Raw genomic sequence first — 23,758 nt, forward strand, 5'->3', positions numbered from 1 at the left:
AACAACAGAAGTGTATCGTCCATACGTAAGGTTAATTTGAGTCGTTTTAAAGAAACAGATAGGAAACAGATATGTTGAAAAACTGGAATGTTTTGTAGTCGTTTTAAAGAAACAGGACAACAGATATGTTGAAAAACTGGAATGTTTTGTAGTCGTTTTAAAGAAACAGACAACAGATATGTTCAAAAACTGGAATGTTTTGTAGTCGTTTTAAAGAAACAGACAACAGATATGTTGAAAAACTGGAATGTTTTGTAGTCGTTTTAAAGAAACAGACAACAGATATGTTCAAAAACTGGAATGTTTTGTAGTCGTTTTAAAGAAACAGACAACAGATATGTTGAAAAACTGGGATGTTTGGTAGTCGTTTTAAAGAAACAGACAACAGATATGTTGAAAAACTGGGAGGTTTTGTAGTCGTTTTAAAGAAACAGACAACAGATATGTTGAAAAACTGAGATGTTTTGTAGTCGTTTTAAAGAAACAGGACAACAGATATGTTGAAAAACTGAGATGTTTTGTAGTCGTTTTAAAGAAACAGATAAGAAATAGATATGTTGAAAAACTGAGATGTTTGGTAGTCGTTTTAAAGAAACAGATAAGAAATAGATATGTTGAAAAACTGAGATGTTTTGTAGTCGTTTTAAAGAAACAGGACAACAGATATGTTGAAAAACTGAGATGTTTTGTAGTCGTTTTAAAAGAAACAGAACAACAGATATGTTGAAAAACTGAGATGTTTTGTAGTCGTTTTAAAGAAACAGACAACAGATATGTTGAAAAACTGAGATGTTTTGTAGTCGTTTTAAAAGAAACAGGACAATAGATATGTTGAAAAACTGAGATGTTTTGTAGTCGTTTTAAAAGAAACAGGACAATAGATATGTTGAAAAACTGAGATGTTTTGTAGTCGTTTTAAAGAAACAGATAAGAAATAGATATGTTGAAAAACTGAGATGTTTTGTAGTCGTTTTAAAAGAAACAGGACAATAGATATGTTGAAAAACTGAGATGTTTTGTAGTCGTTTTAAAAGAAACAGGACAATAGATATGTTGAAAAACTGAGATGTTTTGTAGTCGTTTTAAAGAAACAGGATAACAGATATGTTGAAAAACTGAGATGTTTTGTAGTCGTTTTAAAGAAACAGACAACAGATATGTTGAAAAACTGGGATGTTTGGTAGTCGTTTTAAAGAAACAGGATAACAGATATGTTGAAAAACTGGGAGGTTTCGGTCTTTTTTTGTCATCTTGACCTAGGCTTGATGGCTGAGTGGTAAAGCGCTTGGCTTCTGTAACAGGTGTCTCGAGTTCGAATCTTGGTGATGACTGGGATTTTGAACTCCACAATTTTTAGGACGCCAACTCTAATGGGTACCTGGCGTACTTTGTAGAAGTAAACGGGGTTGGTTGTTGTGCTGGTCACGTGACAGCCTCGTTAACCGTCAGCCATGAAAACAAATGAGATTTACATCCTCTACCCCACAGAGCTATGGTCTGAAAAGGGTACAAAGCTTAACACACTCTGTCTGTCTGACTGTCTGTCTGGATTCTTTAACACGTTTTTTTCTCCCAAATCCAATTCTTTGATTGCGTTGAAACTTTGTTAAATCTTATATTATTATATCAGTAAATGCGCAGTTCTTTCCATTATATAAGCTTTGTGTTGTTGTTTTTAAAGTAATTTGTAGATGTTGCTTTACACACCAAAAAGTTTATGTTTCTTCTGTATTTAGTGAGTTGTCGTAAACGTGATTTAATGTATTTATGTAAAGCTTGAACACACAATAGGGTAACAAATGTAGTCAAATAACTAAAACTAAAATAAAGTTTAAGACTAATGCATCCATCATCCTCAACTTTTTTCTGTTTGTTGTTGTTACCTTATTCATGAAGTTATATGGAGGTTACAGAACGTGACTGCATTCTTATTCTGCAAAATGGTCTATGTCTTCGAAGAGAACGGCAAACAATTCAGGGGAGGAAATTTTTTCTTTAACATAAAAGCAAAATTTAATTTGACATCCGTCTCTGGATTTTTCTATTTGATTCTTATTCCAACTTTGTAAGGTAAATTTATAAATAGAGGAGACTCGTTCGTTTTGAAAATCCATAAGTTTTAAGCTGAATGTTGAGTTTTTTTTTTTGTTGAGTTGTTATTGAAATTTATTTTGTATTCTATACTCTTAATTGGAATATTCATTCTATGATATTAAAATGAAATTTATACACTGAAACTATTCACCGACCAAATTATCCCCGGCTTAGCGTGGTGTTTTGTTATCAGACTTTACATCCTGAAAATGTAGAATTATGCTAACCAAAATAACACCTGAGTCACACTGTCATTTTCCCTTGCCTACTACTTTAATAAGCATCTATTAACATTAAAGGTCTAGAAAAAAAGCCCCCGTAGAAGACAGGCGCAGGAGACGTAAAGAAATAGGCTTTGTCTGCATCTTGTGCGGAAAAATATGCAGGTCGCAACTGGACTTGCGTGGTCATGTGAAACACAACACTAATCCTTAATCTTCGGAATCGAAAACTTTGTCATTATGATAACATAATATTTGATTGGGCTTAGACAAGGTTTGATTGATGTCATATGTTGTTACACCCCATAGCGACACGCAAAGAAACGAAAATAGAATGCAACCAATCATCAAGGCTTTTTTTTTTGAGTTTGTTTTGGCTTGTTCTGTTTCCACAAGCTTACTCTCTGCATATGCAATAATTCATTACACTTCAATCTTACATCTTCTTACTATTCCTTCAACCCAGCATTCCCCGCCTCGGCCTCCTGAATGGTCTCTACCGCTACATTCCATTATTTCAATCCATTCTGCTAGGCTGAATCCTGGGAAATTTCCTCGCGTCTGCTTACGACTCACGTCTGATCGATATTACAAAAAAGAAAAAATGTGGCCACGAAGATGGTAAGATTCCGAGGCCAAAACTGAAACAAGGTCTTACCCGAGGAAAGAAACAATATTATTTTTACTCTCCAGTCTGTGCCGTGGAATCTGATTCAGCCCAAAGTTGGACAAGTTCGACTACAGTAAAAATTTCCATACTTTTTTAAAGACAAGTCAGCAAACGCTTTTATTTGAGACGAAAAACCTTGGCCAGACTTTTTCACATTTTCATTGTATTAATTTTTTTGCCCGAATTTTTTTTTCTTTTTAAGTGACCAAACGAGATGAGCGGGACAAAAAGACAGAGAAAAAAAAAGGGAACACTTTACTTCTATAGTTTAAGACATCCCAGTTTTACTGAAGCCATTTCCAGACTTGAGTAGCTACATCCAGGACCTTGATTTCATTAGCTTTTCACTCAGTTCCTTTAATGTATTCTTCAAAAGTTCCTCCGTTACAGCCCCCCTCCCTACCACAAGGTCTAAAAGGTTCTAACGACAAAAACTACCGCAGGACAATTAGTCGTCTGTATTGACTCGAAACACGTGATCTCCTGTCAGACATTACATTTCTGGCGTCTGCTAGACACATATTGACATCTTTGATTCTGTGTTCAATTAGCGCCGGAACTGATGACAAAATTGTAGTTTTTTTTTTTTTTTGGGGGGGGAGGGTCTAGAATCTGAATTGCATTTATGTTTGATTGTTTTAAGCTCTTCCTTTAATATCCCATTATTTTTTATATAGTTGGCAGAATTGAAGTTCAATTTATCTTCCTTGACATTATTTAGTCCAGTGGTTCCCATACCTTTTCCTGAACGGAACACTTCTCACATTCGGGGTATTTAGCAAAACATTTTGCTTATTTTTAGGTTAGAAACAGAACATTCAGCGACAAGCTACAGTTCAACATTCAAGCCCGAAAACATATGACAAGTGTAGCATTTCATGCGATTTTGAAGACCCAGCTGTGACCTATTTATTTTACCACATTGCACCTTGACAAATCAAACAAGGTGAACATTTCAAAGATACTTTTATTGGTCCAAACAAATAGAAATTCATTTTGACTACTATTGTCCATCTCAGCATTACGACTATAACAGTATCGATATAGATGCAAATACAAACTAAAATCTTTGACTTATTAACTCTTTTTAGAAAAATAAAAATTTTTTTTTGGGTGCAGTGACGTAGCTAGGGCGAGGGAAAAAGAGGGGAGAATTTGAAAATCCCCCCGGGCCCCTACTTGGGGGGGGGACACCAATAAGTGTTTTAACATTAAAAATAAATATTACGCAAAATGCAGGGGTTCCCAAAAGAGGTCAAGCTCCCCCCGGGCCTCCAAACGTTGCAAAATTCCTAGCTACGCCCCTGTTTGGGTGGGCCTATTTATTGTGCTAATATAGATCTGCACTATAAAGATCAACTCAGGCGCCAGTTCGTCATCACTTGAATAGAGGAAAGTAGCTGGCAGCAGATGACCTCTGAAAGAGACAATAGGAGAGCTCTCAAAAAGGCTGCGGAACACATATTTTAGACCCAAAGGAAATTCCTTATTGAAGACAAACGCAGAAGACGGAATCATCTCATCTCATCTCTGCCTGTGGTCCCTGTTAGGGCATAAGCCACCAACCAGCTTCCTCCAAGCATCTCGGTTCTGGGCGAGTCTCTCCAACTGTCCCCACGTCTTGCCCATCTGCTTCCAATCGCGGTGCCATGTATTCCTGGGCCGTCCCCTCTTCCTCTTTCCTTGGGGGTTCCAGGTTAGGGCTTGCCTTGTTATGTTGGATGCAGGTTTGCGAAGGGTGTGACCTCCAGCGTCTCTGAAGGATATCTACTTCAATGGGCTGCTGTTTTGTTCTTTGCCACAGTTCTCAATCGAGATCTTGTCTAGCCAGCGGATCATACAAATCTTCTTCAGGCAGGTATTGATGCAGAAGACGAAATGATAACTTAAATAGACCGCTGGCGGACAACGGTTTTATCTGCACTCGATGCGGGAAAATGACTTGGGATTTCGAGTTTTGAAAGTTCAAGGACCTACCAGGCCTCATACGTTTGGGATGTCAAGCCGGTTCGTCGTTGTGCTAGCCACACGGCAGCCCCGTTAGCTGTGCTCCATAGAAACAGATGAGCTTTACATTATCAGCTCTCATAGATGACACGTTCTGAAAGAACTACCTAGTATGATTTAGTAGTGGTTTTGTTACAGTGTAGTGTAATTTGAGAACCGTTGTAGTATAATCCTTGTGTTTGGGGCTTGACTTTTCACTCAAATATCTTATATATTACAGAAGTTACTTCAAAAAGGAAGGTAATTAAGTCAATCTTGTCTTGCAGGTTAATCAGTGACTTAAAATTTGCTAAGTCGTTTGTTTTCCCGGCTGATTCAGGCAACCTATTCCATTCTTTAATGGCACTAGGAAGAAAAGGAGCACTTTTATGAATTTATTCTAGCGTATGGAATAAGAAATGTGCCTCTATCTTTGAGTCTTTCTGAGTATTTCAATAGGTTTTTTTTTTATTTGTAAATTATATAGCAAGATATAAAGAACATCTAACGTCCAAATTTAACATAAATGTCTTTATGCACTGCTATAATGACCAGTTCTAAAAACAACATAAAAGAATGTAATTGAGTGAAAGTCACATTATTTCAGCTCACAAGTTCTCATAAATTGTGTTTGGGACTAGGAGTAGTAGAGTTAATAGATCCATGATTAAACAACCCAAGATAGGAAACACGACTCCCCAGGGAAAGGATTGCCACTGTCTGTCTGACTATTAATGTCTGGAGCCAACAGAAGACTAACGCAATTCATAGTTCATATTTTTTTTCCCCTGATTTAGGCATACTTATTGTTTTATAGATTTATATAAGGATTCGCCTTTTTAAATATCATGTTATATTAGTGATGCTTTAATGTTTTGTCCTTTGGAAGTCTGCTATTGAAAACCACAAAAATGATTATTGAAAAATGCAGGAGCCCCTAAAGAAGTTAAGCCCCCCCCCCCAACCGGGCCGCAAATGATATCTAATTCTAAGATACGCCCCTGATTATGACAACAACAAAAAAATAAGATTCAGACTATAGATGAAAACTAAATCTTTGTGAATTTAAGCACGTCTTTTTATGTATTTATTTGTGAAAACAGGTAACTTTAAAATAAAAGTTGTATTTACACAAATACAAAAAAGCTTTGAGCCGAGTGCGGGAATACCAACTGAAACATATTTAAATAAAAGAAACCTTTCAGCCGAGTTTGGGAATACCCACTGAAACATATTTAAATAAAAAGAAATATTTAAGTCGATTTCGGGAATACCCACTGAAACATATTCAAAATACAAAGAAATATTTGAGTCGAGTCCGGGAATACCCACAGAAACATATTCAAAATACAAAGAAATATTTGAGTCGAGTTCGGGAATACCCACTGAAACATATTCAAAATACAAAGAAATATTTGAGTCGAGTTCGGGAATACCCACTGAAACATATTCAAAATACAAAGAAATATTTGAGTCGAGTGCAAGAAAATCCGAAGAAAGTGTGTCCAAACTTAATTTTAAGATGATTATATTTTGGATAACAGTCAAACTAGTTAATTTCCCTCCATGAACAGCTTTGAAGCTAACAGAATGAATTGTAAAAACATAAAGTTTATATCTACACTACTATTTTAGAAACGAAATTCTGTTCTTAAATATAATGTTATTGTGTTCTTTGAACCAACAAGTATGTTTGGATATTTGAGGGTTAATCATCAATTGTAAATGTAAGTGGATCTAAGGCCAACTATAAGAAGGTGGTCTCGGGTTCGACTTCAGATGAAGACTTGAATTTTGGGTTTCGGAATTTTCGGAACGTCCTTACATCCACACAACTCAATTGGGTGCCTTACATACGTTATGTTGGTTGCAGTGGCGTAGCTAGGGTGGGGGGTAAGAGGGGGGAGAAATTGAAAATCCTCCCCGGGCCCCCACATGAAGGGATCCCCCAAATGAGTGTTTTTTACATTAAAAATGTAATATTACGCAAAAATGCAGGGGCCCCTAAAGAGGTCAAGCCCTCCGGGCCCCCAAAGATGTAAAATTCCTAGCTACGCCCCTGGGTGGTTGGTTATTGTGCTGGCCAGAAGAAGCCCTCATTTACAATCTACTATAAATACCGATAATAACTATTTCCAGTTGAAACTATAGTGGATGGCAATATCTGGTAATTGGTGTACCTATGAAGAATATTATACTCTATAGATTAGTAAAGATGTAATCGTGACTAAAGTTACATAGATCTGTGTACACATTGTAAAGTATTTCACATGTACATATGATTGTTAAAACAACAGAAACATAAAGTTATGTAAGAACACATGACTAACATTTCACATGACTCGGCTTTTCTGATCACAAAACAATTTATTATCTCCCTTGGTTCAGACTATTTGGACACCATAATTGATCCATCGGACTAAAACAGGAGACAGGCTTCCAGAGGAAGAGGTCAGAAAACAGAAAAGGGAAATAGTAAGCAGAAAGTTGCCTTTTGTTTTTTAAAGCATCAGAGGAAGAGAAAGAGGGAATAGAAAGATAGAAAAAAAAAGAATCAGAGTGCGAGGGAGTGGAGAGAAAGAGAGAGAAAAGATGTCTATAATAACAAAATAATATGAAAAGTTTTTTAATCTAGACTTAAAAGGCGATGCGCACAATTTTCCTGAGCTTTAATGTGTTCAACTCTTCAAGAAATGCGGAAATACCCGAAGACGTCTAGTCAGTTCAAGATAAATATTTTTTTTTCTTTCTCTAGCCAAATTTAAATTTTTGTTTTTACCTTAAAGAATTAGAACTGTCAAACTAGAGTTTCCCTCGTGTGGCCAACGAGCGAGTTCGTTTGTTCTTTTCTCAGCGATATACGTCGATTGTTAAATTACTATAAAAAAAATCATTAGAGCCTTTTTTGAGATCCATGTCCAGGTTCCACTCAGGTTCCTCCATGAAGTTCTGACTTGAATAGAGGTATTGTAAACAAATATATAAAACAAGGACAATGTGCATCCTATATTTTTCAGAAGCTTTTTTTTTTTACATGTATGATTATAAAATTAATGTAAGAATATGCTTATCGCTTGTATTAATGAAGGTTAGATTTTAAAGTATAGGATTATTCAAGACCTATATATATTAAACCTAGACTGAAAAACGGAACTAATTCTTATCCAATAATGAACAGATCACAGACCAATAGATATATAAATTGTTATGTACGTAACTCCTTTTCAAGCTGTAAGGGAAGTCGCCCGAATCTAGGTAAATTAATCTTTTCTGTCTTAGAAAACTAATGATCTTTAGTTTTCAAAGAATAGAAATAATAAAGCAATACCATTTTTCGGATTTTAAATAGAATGGGCTATTAATCACAGAACTATATATTTACGTAAATCTATGATATAGCCGTTTCCTGTTAGTTTCCATTTAGATAATGTTTCGAAAATCCTAGATCGAAGTAATTCAAGTCTGTTGATTTTAATCATCTATTGATTTGAGATTGTACATTGAAATAGATTGATTACCTAGTTCTTTCTAGATCTAGAGTATGTATCTAAAAACTGCAAAATAATAATTATGAGACGAGAGTGCTCTTATTTTCGATGTTTAATTACATATACGTTATTCACATTTTTGTGTAGTGTTAGAGATGTCCATGTTCATTCTAGGTATAACATATAGGTCAGTGAGTAGGACATTAAATATTGGATAACCCAAACTTCAACTTTGTTTACACAGAAGACTAGCATCTAGTATAAGCCTTAGTCATTTCGTTATTATAGTATATTTAATGGGTAATAGAATCCGCTAAAATCTGTTTGTTTGTTTGTTTGTTTTATATGTTTCGAATGTTCCTTCAAAGTTGGAGATAATTACTTCCTAGTCCAAACCTCCCGCAGGACGACGGGGGATGTGAGCGGGCAGGGTTTGAACCCTGGACCATCGATAAATCTGAACGACAGTCCAGCGCGCAAACCGCACGACCAGGCAGCCATCCATCTTCATGTATTCTTTGTTTAAGAAGCGCTGGTCTACCGTTGCATTGCAAGCTATAATTTGTCAAACAATAAAGTTTTAGTTAGTTTGCGTACAGCTTCAAAGAGCGGTCAACAGCGTCCAGTCTTGAAGAGTAATGTTTAGCGAACAGTTTATAGCAGAACAGTATTACAATGTCATCTGTAGCGTACAGCCTTTATAGACTGTTCCATAGCGTACAGCCATACAGAGCAGTCTATCTGTTTAACAAAGTCCATAAATTAGTTTGGAAAAGCCGTTGACTCTATGATAACTACTCTATGATGACCTCTCTATGAGCCGAGCCACTACGATTGTAAACCATTGTATTGACGACTCATTGGGAGACGTCTCCAAGGACTAAGCCCCCCAACGCCTTTCTATCGATCACTGGCTACTTCCAGAGTGAGGATAACTAAAACTGGCTGGACAGCACTGTATACAGCGACAGTCTGGACACCCCACGGACACGAAATTCAGGCCATTTCGGAAGTATAATAGGTTGAGGTCATATTGAAATAATTTACAATGTTGTGTTTTTTTACACAACAACCTTACAGTATACACCGAATATAAATAATGATTAATAATACTTTTTATGTTTTACTATTTTATTATTTATGCATGAAGACCAGCGTTTCTCAAACAAAGAATACATGAAGACCAGTGCTTCTCAAACAAGGTATACATGAAGGCCAGTGCTTCTCAAACAAGGTAAGCATGAAGGCAAGTGCTTCTCAAACAAGGTAAGCATGAAGACCAGTGCTTCTCAAACAAGGTAAGCATGAAGGCAAGTGCTTCTCAAACAAGGTAAGCATGAAGACCAGTGCTTCTCAAACAAGGTATACATGAAGGTAAGTGCTTCTCAAACAAGGTATACATGAAGGCAAGTGCTTCTCAAACAAGGTATACATGAAGGCAAGTGCTTCTCAAACAAGGTAAGCATAAAGGCAAGTGCTTCTCAAACAAGGTATACATGAAGGCCAGTGCTTCTCAAACAAGGTATACATGAAGGCTAGTGCTTCTCAAAAAAAGTATACATGAAGGCCAGTGCTTCTCAAACAAGGTATACATGAAGGCAAGTGCTTCTCAAACAAGGTATACATGAAGGCAAGTGCTTCTCAAACAAGGTATACATGAAGGCAAGTGCTTCTCAAACAAGGTATACATGAAGGCCAGTGCTTCTCAAACCAAGTAAGCATGAAGACCAGTGCTTCTCAAACAAGGTATACATGAAGGCCAGTGCTTCTCAAACAAGGTATACATGAAGGCAAGTGCTTCTCAAACAAGGTATACATGAAGGCAAGTGCTTCTCAAACAATGTATACATGAAGGCAAGTGCTTCTCAAACAAGGTATACATGAAGGCAAGTGCTTCTCAAACAAGGTATACATGAAGGCCAGTGCTTCTCAAACAAGGTATACATGAAGGCAAGTGCTTCTCAAACAAGGTATACATGAAGGCAAGTGCTTCTCAAACAAGGTATACATGAAGGCAAGTGCTTCTCAAACAAGGTATACATGAAGGCCAGTGCTTCTCAAACCAAGTAAGCATGAAGACCAGTGCTTCTCAAACAAGGTATACATGAAGGCCAGTGCTTCTCAAACAAGGTATACATGAAGGCAAGTGCTTCTCAAACAAGGTATACATGAAGGCAAGTGCTTCTCAAACAAGGTATACATGAAGGCCAGTGCTTCTCAAACAAGGTATACATGAAGGCAAGTGCTTCTCAAACAAGGTATACATGAAGGCAAGTGCTTCTCAAACAAGGTATACATGAAGGCAAGTGCTTCTCAAACAAGGTATACATGAAGGCCAGTGCTTCTCAAACCAAGTAAGCATGAAGACCAGTGCTTCTCAAACAAGGTATACATGAAGGCCAGTGCTTCTCAAACAAGGTATACATGAAGGTAAGTGCTTCTCAAACAAGGTATACATGAAGGCAAGTGCTTCTCAAACAATGTATACATGAAGGCAAGTGCTTCTCAAACAAGGTATACATGAAGGCAAGTGCTTCTCAAACAAGGTATACATGAAGGCCAGTGCTTCTCAAACAAGGTATACATGAAGGCAAGTGCTTCTCAAATAAGGTATACATGAAGGCAAGTGCTTCTCAAACAAGGTATACATGTAGGCAAGTGCTTCTCAAACAAGGTATACATGAAGACCAGTGCTTCTCAAACAAGGTATACATGAAGGCAAGTGCTTCTCAAACAAGGTATACATGAAGACCAGTGCTTCTCAAACAAGGTATACATGAAGGCAAGTGCTTCTCAAACAAGGTAAGCATGAAGACCAGTGCTTCTCAAACAAGGTATACATGAAGGCTAGTGCTTCTCAACCATAGAAAACGGGATGATCTTGCTACTAAACCGAGAAACATATTAAGACCAGTGGTTCTCAACCAAGGATAACTAAAACTTAAGGTGTACTTAAAATTGTGAGCGAATGTTTAAAGTTACTTTTTTTTAAATTATCCAATAGGTCTATGTAAAAAGTGCTTTAATTGTAAATATTTGATAGATCGACAGATGGACCAAATGCTATAGGCGTAAAATGCCGAACAACTTCGATTTCTTCCAAAGATCTAAGAATGATCAAATGTTAACACTGGAAAATACAGCTTCCAATAGCTTGGAGTTATTGGATGACAATTAGAATTTGATCAACAAATCGGAGATCTCACGAGACATTGACTTGATTGTGTTAGAGGCTAACCTCGTCACTCTGTTGAGGCCTGCTTCAAGTTCTGACCAGTGATGGAAACACCCTCCTCACTTTTTTATGGAGCCCCTGCCCCTGCCTTGTTTGCTTCCAATTAGCCAAGCACAACAAAGTGTAACATAACAATATCATCGGTTTCCAAATTCTACGTCGATGTGAATTGTTAATAAACTGGGACCAGCTGTGTCATGGTGGTTGATGTTACGACCAGATGACAAATGTCAGATGGCATGCTTTGTTGGGAGGAGTGAACATTTTGACATTTGATAATAGAAATTGGAAGTGAGTGTGTCGTGAATCAGTGAAACGTTGACTTTTGGTAATGTTCGGTAGGATAAAAAGAACAAATTTTTTAATGCCGAAACAAATAAATCAAATTTATTATTTAAGACAACAAAACGCCAAAACCAGAGACATCAAAATATGTCGGTGATCACGATAAAATATTAACTCGTTCAGTCTATATATGTATATAGGTCAGTGGGCAAAACTTTAACATTTTTTCTCCAATTGCTGTTTATATATTTTATGAAACAATGAGACACTCCCTTTCAAATCGTATCCTTCTAAAGAAATAAGAATTACGACCGAAGCATCTCCATGTTGTTATTTAGTCATGCATCTTATGAGAGTCTTAAACTATGCTATGTTCTTGGTTTTCCTGGCTGATTCAGGCAATCGTAATTCTATTTCTCTAATGGCGATAGAATAGAAGGGGAAGGTTGTAAGAATTTGTCTTATGGAATAAGAAATGTGTGTCTTTATCTTTGTAGTTTCCTGAGTGTCTTTTTAGGTTTCTTTGTTCGTTTCATTGTGTATTTGTTAGTTATATTCAACTCTGTCTATGTCTCTCTCTCTCTCTCTCTCTCTCTCTCTCTCTCTATATATATATATATATATATATATATATATATATATATATAATTCACACAATTCATAGCGACCATATACACCAATGTCACATTTATTATCAATAGGTTAGAGAACATAACTTTTATCGTAGGCCACTCTAATTGTTTCTATCTCAATGTTTGAGTTTCCTCACTTGTATTGGAGTATATCACAGGCGACCCCATGGGTCCGCACATGGATCCACTGTTTTGGTAAGCATTGGACGTAGAAAACAGGTTTCGATATTTTCAACACCATTATGAATTTTCGATGCACGAACAACCAGCAACCGCAACTCCATCTCCCCCCTTAAAACATGATGGTTAGGCCAGCAACCGCAACTCCATCTCCCACCTTAAAACATGATGGTTAGGCCAGCAACCGCAACTCCATCTCCCCCCTTAAAACATGATGGTTAGGCCAGCAACCGCAACTCCATCTCCCCCCTTAAAACATGATGGTTAGGCCAGCAACCGCAACTCCATCTCCCCCCTTAAAACATGGTGGTTAGGCCAGCAACCGCAACTCCATCTCCCCCCTTAAAACATGGTGGTTAGGCAAGACGCGTATCTATCATACCTATGCTCTGGAAAAGATAGTCCAGTCCCTCTTGTCAAGTGCCTGTTTTATTAAGAGTCTTTGGCGTGAGATACAGTAGTATTTGCATTGGGTATATTTCATTTAAAAAATCAAAAGAAGCACTACTTATTAAATCGTGTTTTAGAACATGTGTACATATATGTGCATACAATGTGCATTCTTAGTTTAAATTATCTTACAATGAACCCTGATAATAAGTCTAGTTAGTTATAAAACAAAAGAATATGAGACCATATTTACATAGGTGGATGAATGGGCCACCAAATTTCTATCTACTCTCGAAATCACGAGTCTAACGCTGTTTTGGAGAAGAAAATTGTTCTAGCAAAAAAACAAAAATCTAGGTCAAACTTACCTTGTGCGTCTGACACATGCTTGTGTTTCTTGGAGCACAGCAAGCTGGACATGGTCACTTTCTTACTGGCACTTCTCATTTGACCATAGCACATAGGAACAAAACTGACCACTGGGAAGTTTTGAATTCGTTTTTTTCCAAGCACGTTAGAAATTGTTATTCATTCTTAATAAGACATTGTTCCCCACAACTTTTGTGTCGATAAGGTCTAATTACACACTATATTCTCTACCTTCCACAACTTTTGTGACAATAACAGCTCTGACAATAACAGTGCTCCAGTAGATTAGTCGCTTGCTATTTTTTTTAATATTTTGTAACCATATTGAAATCTAATAACATTAATAATTAATACACTAAGAACATGTGGAATTTCACATTAAACATTCCAATGACTAGTTAAAACAATAGAAAATTTGATAGAATGAAGTTTCAACAAAGTAGAGGTTCATGATTAAAAGGGAATAAGCAAATTGAAAGTGAATAAAGTTCAACAACCAGGAACGTAACCAATCAACAAAGTGACTAAGCCTACAACTGTATTTACACAACTCAATAGATAAACTTCTAACTAAAGTGAATCAAACACGAACTCAACTGATCAACAAATTGAATGAACCCAGAACTCCACTAAAGAGAAATGTTTATAAATAAAGAATTTTACGAACATTATATTCTTAACAAAATAAACCTTTAATTCAACAAAAAAAAAAAAAAAAAACAAATGGGAAAAAATCCGAATGTTAACTGATATCACAACAACATACATGGAGAATTAATTAAACAATGTAACATGAAAACATTAAAAGTAATTTTTTTTTAAATACCTCCTTTATGCAACGCAAAGAGCGATTGTTTTTTTTTCTTAATACCTAATGAATGTTAGATTAAAATACAAGGGAACATTTTTACACAAACCCCCCCCCCACACACACACACACACCCACCCAACCTTTCCGCCGAGAGAGCAGCCTGGTTAAGGCGAATGTATAGAAATACTACAATTGATACTATTCCAATGATAGGCCTTTGGATCTTGACTTAGAAGACGATGCACACAATGTTCCTGGGCATTCATTTATTAAATTATTGAATCAATATTCCATAGAGTAGGAAATTCTCAAAAGCGATAGTCCTTTCAAAACTGGATCTAGTTCTAGATCTATTTCTCTAGCCAAATTACAATATGTGTGCTTTTTTTTTTATTGAAAAATTATATCAGTCAAACGAGAGTTCTCCCCCGAGTGGCCATCGAGCTAGTCATTCTTTTCTCAACGATATACATCAACTGTTAAATCTATAGCAAAATCGTTTATAGCAAAGACGTTTTTGATATTAGCGTAAATGTTCCTATTCCACCCTCCTGCTTTCAGGTTCCACGAAGTTCTAAGGTATCCAGATCACTAGAACTAGAACATTTCTAAGGTATCCAGATCACTAGAACTAGAACATTTCTAAGGTATCCAGATCACTAGAACTAGAACATTTCTAAGGTATCAAGATCACTAGAACTAGAGCAAGAACATTTCTAAGAACATTTCTAAGGTATCCAGATCACTAGAACTAGAACATGAACATTTCTAAGGTTATCAGATCACTAGAACTAGAACATTTCTAGAACATTTCTAAGGTATCCAGATCACTAGAAGTAGAGCAAGAACATTTCTAAGAACATTTCTAAGGTATCCAAATCATTAGAACTAGAACATTTCTAAGGTATCAAGATCACTAGAACTAGAACATTTCTAAGGTATCCAGATCACTAGAACTAGAACATTTCTAAGGTATAAAGATCACTAGAACTAGAGCAAGAACATTTCTAAGAACATTTCTAAGGTATCCAGATAATCAGAACTAGAACAAGAACATTTCTAAGGTATCCAGATCACTAGAACTAGAACATTTCTAAGGTATCCAGATCACTAGAACTAGAACTTTTCTAAGGTATCCAGATCACTAGAACTAGAGCAAGAACATTTCCAAGGTATCCAGATCACTAGAACTAGAACATTTCTAAGGTATCCAGATCACTAGAACTAGAGCAAGAACATTTCTAAGAACATTTCTAAGGTATCCAGATCACTAGAACTAGAACAAGAACATTTCTAAGGTATCCAGATCACTAGAACTAGAACAAGAACATTTCTAAGGTATCCAGATCACTAGAACTAGAACAAGAACATTTCTAAGGTATCCAGATCACTAGAACTAGAACATTTCTAAGGTATCCAGATCACTAGAACTAGAACATTTCTAAGGTATCCAGATCACTAGAACTAGAGCAAGAAAATTTCTAAGGTATCCAGATCACTAGAACTAGAACATTTCTAAGGTATCCAGATCACTAGAACTAGAATAAGAACATTTCTAAGGTATCCAGATCACTAGAACTAGAACAAGAACATTTCTAAGGTATCCAGATCACTAGAACTAGAACATTTCTAAGGTATCCAGATCACTAGAACTAGAATAAGAACATTTCTAAGGTATCCAGATCACTAGAACTAGAATAAGAACATTTCTAAGGTATCCAGATCACTAGAACAAGAATAAGAACATTTCTAAGGTATCCAGATCACTAGAACTAGAACAAAAACATTTCTAAGGTATCCAGATCACTAGAACTAGAGCAAGAACATTTCTAAGGTATCCAGATCACTAGAACTAGAGCAAGAACATTTCTAAGGTATCCAGATCACTAGAACTAGAGCAAGAACATTTCTAAGATATCCAGATCACTAGAACTAGAACATTTCTAGAATATCCAGATCACTAGAACTAGAGCAAGAACATTTCTAAGAACATTTCTAAGGTATCCAGATCACTAGAACTAGAGCAAGAACATTTCTAAGGTATCCTGATCACTAGAACTAGAACAAGAACATTTCTAAGGTATCCAGATCACTAGAACTAGAACATTTCTAAGGTATCCAGATCACTAGAACTAGAACATTTCTAAGGTATCCAGATCACTAGAACTAGAGCAAGAACATTTCTAAGGTATCCAGATCACTAGAACTAGAGCAAGAAAATTTCTAAGGTATCCAGATCACTAGAACTAGAACATTTCTAAGGTATCCAGATCACTAGAACTAGAATAAGAACATTTCTAAGGTATCCAGATCACTTGAACTAGAACATTTCTAAGGTATCCAGATCACTAGAACTAGAACAAGAACATTTCTAAGGTATCCAGATCACTAGAACTAGAACATTTCTAAGGTATCCAGATCACTAGAACTAGAATAAGAACATTTCTAAGGTATCCAGATCACTAGAACAAGAACAAAAACATTTCTAAGGTCTCCAGATCACTAGAACTAGAGCAAGAACATTTCTAAGGTATCCAGATCACTAGAACTAGAGCAAGAACATTTCTAAGGTATCCAGATCACTAGAACTAGAGCAAGAACATTTCTAAGGTATCCAGATCACTAGAACTAGAACATTTCTAAGGTATCCAGATCACTAGAACTAGAGCAAGAACATTTCCAAGGTATCCAGATCACTAGAACTAGAACATTTCTAAGGTATCTAGATCACTAGAACTAGAACATTTCTAAGGTATCCAGATCACTAGAACTAGAACATTTCTAAGGTATCCAGATCACTAGAACTAGAGCAAGAACATTTCTAAGAACATTTCTAAGGTATCCAGATCACTAGAACTAGAACAAGAACATTTCTAAGGTATCCAGATCACTAGAACTAGAGCAAGAACATTTCTAAGGTATCCAGATCACTAGAACTAGAACATTTCTAAGGTATCCAGATCACTAGAACTAGAACATTTCTAAGGTATCCAGATCACTAGAACTAGAGCAAGAACATTTCTAAGGTATCCAGATCACTAGAACTAGAGCAAGAAAATTTCTAAGGTATCCAGATCACTAGAACTAGAACATTTCTAAGGTATCCAGATCACTAGAACTAGAATAAGAACATTTCTAAGGTATCCAGATCACTTGAACTAGAACATTTCTAAGGTATCCAGATCACTAGAACTAGAACAAGAACATTTCTAAGGTATCCAGATCACTAGAACTAGAACATTTCTAAGGTATCCAGATCACTAGAACTAGAATAAGAACATTTCTAAGGTATCCAGATCACTAGAACAAGAATAAGAACATTTCTAAGGTATCCAGATCACTAGAACTAGAACAAAAACATTTCTAAGGTATCCAGATCACTAGAACTAGAGCAAGAACATTTCTAAGGTATCCAGATCACTAGAACTAGAGCAAGAACATTTCTAAGGTATCCAGATCACTAGAACTAGAGCAAGAACATTTCTAAGATATCCAGATCACTAGAACTAGAACATTTCTAGAATATCCAGATCACTAGAACTAGAGCAAGAACATTTCTAAGAACATTTCTAAGGTATCCAGATCACTAGAACTAGAGCAAGAACATTTCTAAGGTATCCTGATCACTAGAACTAGAACAAGAACATTTCTAAGGTATCCAGATCACTAGAACTAGAACATTTCTAAGGTATCCAGATCACTAGAACTAGAACATTTCTAAGGTATCCAGATCACTAGAACTAGAGCAAGAACATTTCTAAGGTATCCAGATCACTAGAACTAGAGCAAGAAAATTTCTAAGGTATCCAGATCACTAGAACTAGAACATTTCTAAGGTATCCAGATCACTAGAACTAGAATAAGAACATTTCTAAGGTATCCAGATCACTTGAACTAGAACATTTCTAAGGTATCCAGATCACTAGAACTAGAACAAGAACATTTCTAAGGTATCCAGATCACTAGAACTAGAACATTTCTAAGGTATCCAGATCACTAGAACTAGAATAAGAACATTTCTAAGGTATCCAGATCACTAGAACAAGAACAAAAACATTTCTAAGGTCTCCAGATCACTAGAACTAGAGCAAGAACATTTCTAAGGTATCCAGATCACTAGAACTAGAGCAAGAACATTTCTAAGGTATCCAGATCACTAGAACTAGAGCAAGAACATTTCTAAGGTATCCAGATCACTAGAACTAGAACATTTCTAAGGTATCCAGATCACTAGAACTAGAGCAAGAACATTTCCAAGGTATCCAGATCACTAGAACTAGAACATTTCTAAGGTATCTAGATCACTAGAACTAGAACATTTCTAAGGTATCCAGATCACTAGAACTAGAACATTTCTAAGGTATCCAGATCACTAGAACTAGAGCAAGAACATTTCTAAGAACATTTCTAAGGTATCCAGATCACTAGAACTAGAACAAGAACATTTCTAAGGTATCCAGATCACTAGAACTAGAACAAGAACATTTCTAAGGTATCCAGATCACTAGAACTAGAACATTTCTAAGGTATCCAGATCACTAGAACTAGAACATTTCTAAGGTATCCAGATCACTAGAACTAGAGCAAGAACATTTCTAAGGTATCCAGATCACTAGAACTAGAGCAAGAAAATTTCTAAGGTATCCAGATCACTAGAACTAGAACATTTCTAAGGTATCCAGATCACTAGAACTAGAATAAGAACATTTCTAAGGTATCCAGATCACTTGAACTAGAACATTTCTAAGGTATCCAGATCACTAGAACTAGAACAAGAACATTTCTAAGGTATCCAGATCACTAGAACTAGAACATTTCTAAGGTATCCAGATCACTAGAACTAGAATAAGAACATTTCTAAGGTATCCAGATCACTAGAACAAGAATAAGAACATTTCTAAGGTATCCAGATCACTAGAACTAGAACAAAAACATTTCTAAGGTATCCAGATCACTAGAACTAGAGCAAGAACATTTCTAAGGTATCCAGATAACTAGAACTAGAGCAAGAACATTTCTAAGGTATCCAGATCACTAGAACTAGAGCAAGAACATTTCTAAGATATCCAGATCACTAGAACATTTCTAAGGTATCCAGATCACTAGAACTAGAACATTTCTAAGGTATCCAGATCACTAGAACTAGAACATTTCTAAGGTATCAAGATCACTAGAACTAGAGCAAGAACATTTCTAAGAACATTTCTAAGGTATCCAGATCACTAGAACTACAACATGAACATTTCTAAGGTTATCAGATCACTAGAACTAGAACATTTCTAGAACATTTCTAAGGTATCCAGATCACTAGAAGTAGAGCAAGAACATTTCTAAGAACATTTCTAAGGTATCCAGATCACTAGAACTAGAACATTTCTAAGGTATCAAGATCACTAGAACTAGAACATTTCTAAGGTATCCAGATCACTAGAACTAGAACATTTCTAAGGTATCAAGATCACTAGAACTAGAGCAAGAACATTTCTAAGAACATTTCTAAGGTATCCAGATAACCAGAACTAGAACAAGAACATTTCTAAGGTATCCAGATCACTAGAACTAGAACATTTCAAAGGTATCCAGATCACTAGAACTAGAACATTTCTAAGGTATCCAGATCACTATAACTAGAGCAAGAACATTTCCAAGGTATCCAGATCACTAGAAATAGAACATTTCTAAGGTATCCAGATCACTAGAACTAGAGCAAGAACATTTCTAAGGTATCCAGATAACTAGAACTAGAGCAAGAACATTTCTAAGGTATCCAGATCACTAGAACTAGAGCAAGAACATTTCTAAGATATCCAGATCACTAGAACTAGAACATTTCTAAGGTATCCAGATCACTAGAACTAGAACATTTCTAAGGTATCCAGATCACTAGAACTAGAACATTTCTAAGGTATCAAGATCACTAGAACTAGAGCAAGAACATTTCTAAGAACATTTCTAAGGTATCCAGATCACTAGAACTACAACATGAACATTTCTAAGGTTATCAGATCACTAGAACTAGAACATTTCTAGAACATTTCTAAGGTATCCAGATCACTAGAAGTAGAGCAAGAACATTTCTAAGAACATTTCTAAGGTATCCAGATCACTAGAACTAGAACATTTCTAAGGTATCAAGATCACTAGAACTAGAACATTTCTAAGGTATCCAGATCACTAGAACTAGAACATTTCTAAGGTATCAAGATCACTAGAACTAGAGCAAGAACATTTCTAAGAACATTTCTAAGGTATCCAGATAACCAGAACTAGAACAAGAACATTTCTAAGGTATCCAGATCACTAGAACTAGAACATTTCAAAGGTATCCAGATCACTAGAACTAGAACATTTCTAAGGTATCCAGATCACTATAACTAGAGCAAGAACATTTCCAAGGTATCCAGATCACTAGAAATAGAACATTTCTAAGGTATCCAGATCACTAGAACTAGAACATTTCTAAGGTATCCAGATCACTAGAACTAGAGCAAAAACATTTCTAAGAACATTTCTAAGGTATCCAGATCACTAGAACTAGAACATTTCTAAGGTATCCAGATCACTAGAACTAGAACATTTCTAAGGTATCCAGATCACTAGAACTAGAGCAAGAACATTTCTAAGGTATCCAGATCACTAGAACTAGAGCAAGAAAATTTCTAAGGTATCCAGATCACTAGAACTAGAACATTTCTAAGGTATCAAGATCACTAGAACTAGAACAAGAACATTTCTAAGGTATCCAGATCACTAGAAGTAGAACATTTCTAAGGTATCCAGATCACTAGAACTAGAATAAGAACATTTCTAAGGTATCCAGATCACTAGAACAAGAATAAGAACATTTCTAAGGTATCCAGATCACTAGAACTAGAACAAAAACATTTCTAAGGTATCCAGATCACTAGAACTAGAGCAAGAACATTTCTAAGAACATTTCTAAGGTATCCAGATAACCAGAACTAGAACAAGAACATTTCTAAGGTATCCAGATCACTAGAACTAGAACATTTCAAAGGTATCCAGATCACTAGAACTAGAACATTTCTAAGGTATCCAGATCACTATAACTAGAGCAAGAACATTTCCAAGGTATCCAGAACACTAGAACTAGAACATTTCTAAGGTATCCAGATCACTAGAACTAGAATAAGAACATTTCTAAGGTATCCAGATCACTAGAACTAGAACATTTCTAAGGTATCCAGATCACTAGAACTAGATTAAGAAAATTTCTAAGGTATCCAGATCACTAGAACTAGAGCAAGAACATTTCTAAGGTATCCAGATCACTAGAACTAGAACATTTCTAAGGTATCCAGATCACTAGATCAAGAACAAGAACATTTCTAGGGTATCCAGATCACTAGAACTAGAGCAAGAACATTTCTAAGGTATCCAGATCACTAGAACTAGAGCAAGAACATTTCTAAGGTATCCAGATCACTAGAACTAGAGCAAGAACATTTCTAAGGTATCCAGATCACTAGAACTAGAACATTTCTAAGGTATTCAGATCACTAGAAGTAGAGCAAGAACATTTCCAAGGTATCCAGATCACTAGAACTAGAACATTTCTAAGGTATCCAGATCACTAGAACTAGAACATTTCTAAGGTATCCAGATCACTAGAACTAGAATAAGAACATTTCTAAGGTATCCAGATCACTAGAACTAGAACATTTCTAAGGTATCCAGATCACTAGAACTAGAGCAAGAAATTTTCTAAGGTATCCAGATCACTAGAACTAGAACAAGAACATTTCTAAGATATCCAGATCACTAGAACTAGAACATTTCTAAGGTATCCAGATCACTAGAACTAGAACATTTCTAAGGTATCCAGATCACTAGAACTAGAGCAAGAAAATTTCTAAGGTATCCAGATCACTAGAACTAGAACATTTCTAAGGTATCCAGATCACTAGAACTAGAATAAGAAAATTTCTAAGGTATCCAGATCACCAGAACCAGAGCAAGAACATTTCTAAGGTATCCAGATCACTAGAACTAGAACATTTCTATGGTATCCAGATCACTAGAACAAGAACAAGAACATTTCTAAGGTATCCAGATCACTAGAACTAGAGCAAGAACATTTCTAAGGTATCCAGATCACTAGAACTAGAGCAAGAACATTTCTAAGGTATCCAGATCACTAGAACTAGAGCAAGAACATTTCTAAGGTATCCAGATCACTAGAACTAGAACAAGAACATTTCTAAGGTATCCAGATCACTAGAACTAGAGCAAGAACATTTCTAAGGTATCCAGATCACTAGAACTAGAGCAAGAACATTACTAAGGTATCCAGATCACTAGAACTAGAGCAAGAACATTTCTAAGGTATCCAGATCACTAGAACTAGAACATTTCTAAGGTATCCAGATCACTAGAACTAGAACAAGAACATTTCTAAGGTATCCAGATCACTAGAACTAGAGCAAGAACATTTCTAAGGTATCCAGATCACTAGAACTAGAGCAAGAACATTTCTAAGGTATCCAGATCACTAGAACTAGAGCAAGAACATTTCTAAGGTATCCAGATCACTAGAACTAGAGCAAGAACATTTCTAAGGTATCCAGATCACTAGAACTAGAACAAGAACATTTCTAAGGTATCCAGATCACTAGAACTAGAACAAGAAATGACCTTGAAGAAAGGAATTACAAATACATTTTCGATCGAAGGATGTGAAACAAAAAATCTGATCCTGGATTATTCAAATGAAACTTTTTTTCCCCCTCATCTAAGAAGAGGTTAAGTTTCCTTTCCAGATTTGTCTTTTTTTTCACTTTCTTTTATCTCTTGATAGAATCGATTATCTCTCCTAGTTTGTCTCTGGTTAGTTTCGTACTGGTCTCTCGGAAACAAAAGTTTTCTTATGGCATTGTCAAGTGATCTCCCCTTTTCTTTTTTCCTGGCCTTTGAAGTTTTCCTTTCAGTACCTGAAGACATCAACCCAGTTCTGTTTTCACACACACACACACACACATCTCTTTTTACTCCTTCGCTCTATCTCTTAATTACTCATTTTCCCTTCACGCTATAATCATAAACAATCGACTCTTTTTCATGTCTTCTCCTGCACTCTCTCTCTCTCTCTCTCTTTTTTTTTTCTCTCTTTGCTATTTCACGTAAATACACACTATTCATCCTTGAGACATAAAACATACTTTTTATTATCTCTCTGTCTCTCTATCTCTGTTTCTGTCTCTCTCTATTTATTTCTGTCTCTCTCTTTCTCTCTATTTCCTAATTATCCACTCTCGATTCTTGAGACATGAAATACACTTTTTATTCTCTCTCTGTCTCTCTATCTCTGTTTCTTTCTCTCTCTCTCTCTCTCTCTCTGTCTCTGTCTCTCTCTCTCTCTCTCTTTCTCTCAATCTCC

At 36.0% G+C, this 23,758-nt stretch overlaps 1 protein-coding gene across 10 annotated transcripts in view; it reads right to left on the reverse strand.

Annotated features, from left to right (window-relative positions):
* LOC106072102 (paladin-like) overlaps positions 1 to 23,758 on the reverse strand; it is a 205,734-nt gene that overhangs the window by 79,432 nt on the left and 102,544 nt on the right. For 3 of the 10 annotated variants that reach the window (XM_013232379.2, XM_013232375.2, XM_056021607.1), the window contains exon 2: positions 13,550 to 13,881. The exons of 4 other annotated variants lie outside the window; for them this stretch is intronic. In XM_013232379.2, the coding sequence (XP_013087833.1) occupies positions 13,550 to 13,643 (94 nt within the window). In that variant the 5' untranslated portion in view covers positions 13,644 to 13,881. The remainder of the gene's footprint in view (positions 1 to 13,549; positions 13,882 to 23,758) is intronic. 3 more of the 10 variants (XM_013232381.2, XM_013232380.2, XM_056021608.1) reach the window with 2 other exon arrangements.

Source organism: Biomphalaria glabrata, chromosome 2, assembly GCF_947242115.1.
Source record: "Biomphalaria glabrata chromosome 2, xgBioGlab47.1, whole genome shotgun sequence".
NCBI lineage: Eukaryota > Metazoa > Mollusca > Gastropoda > Planorbidae > Biomphalaria > Biomphalaria glabrata.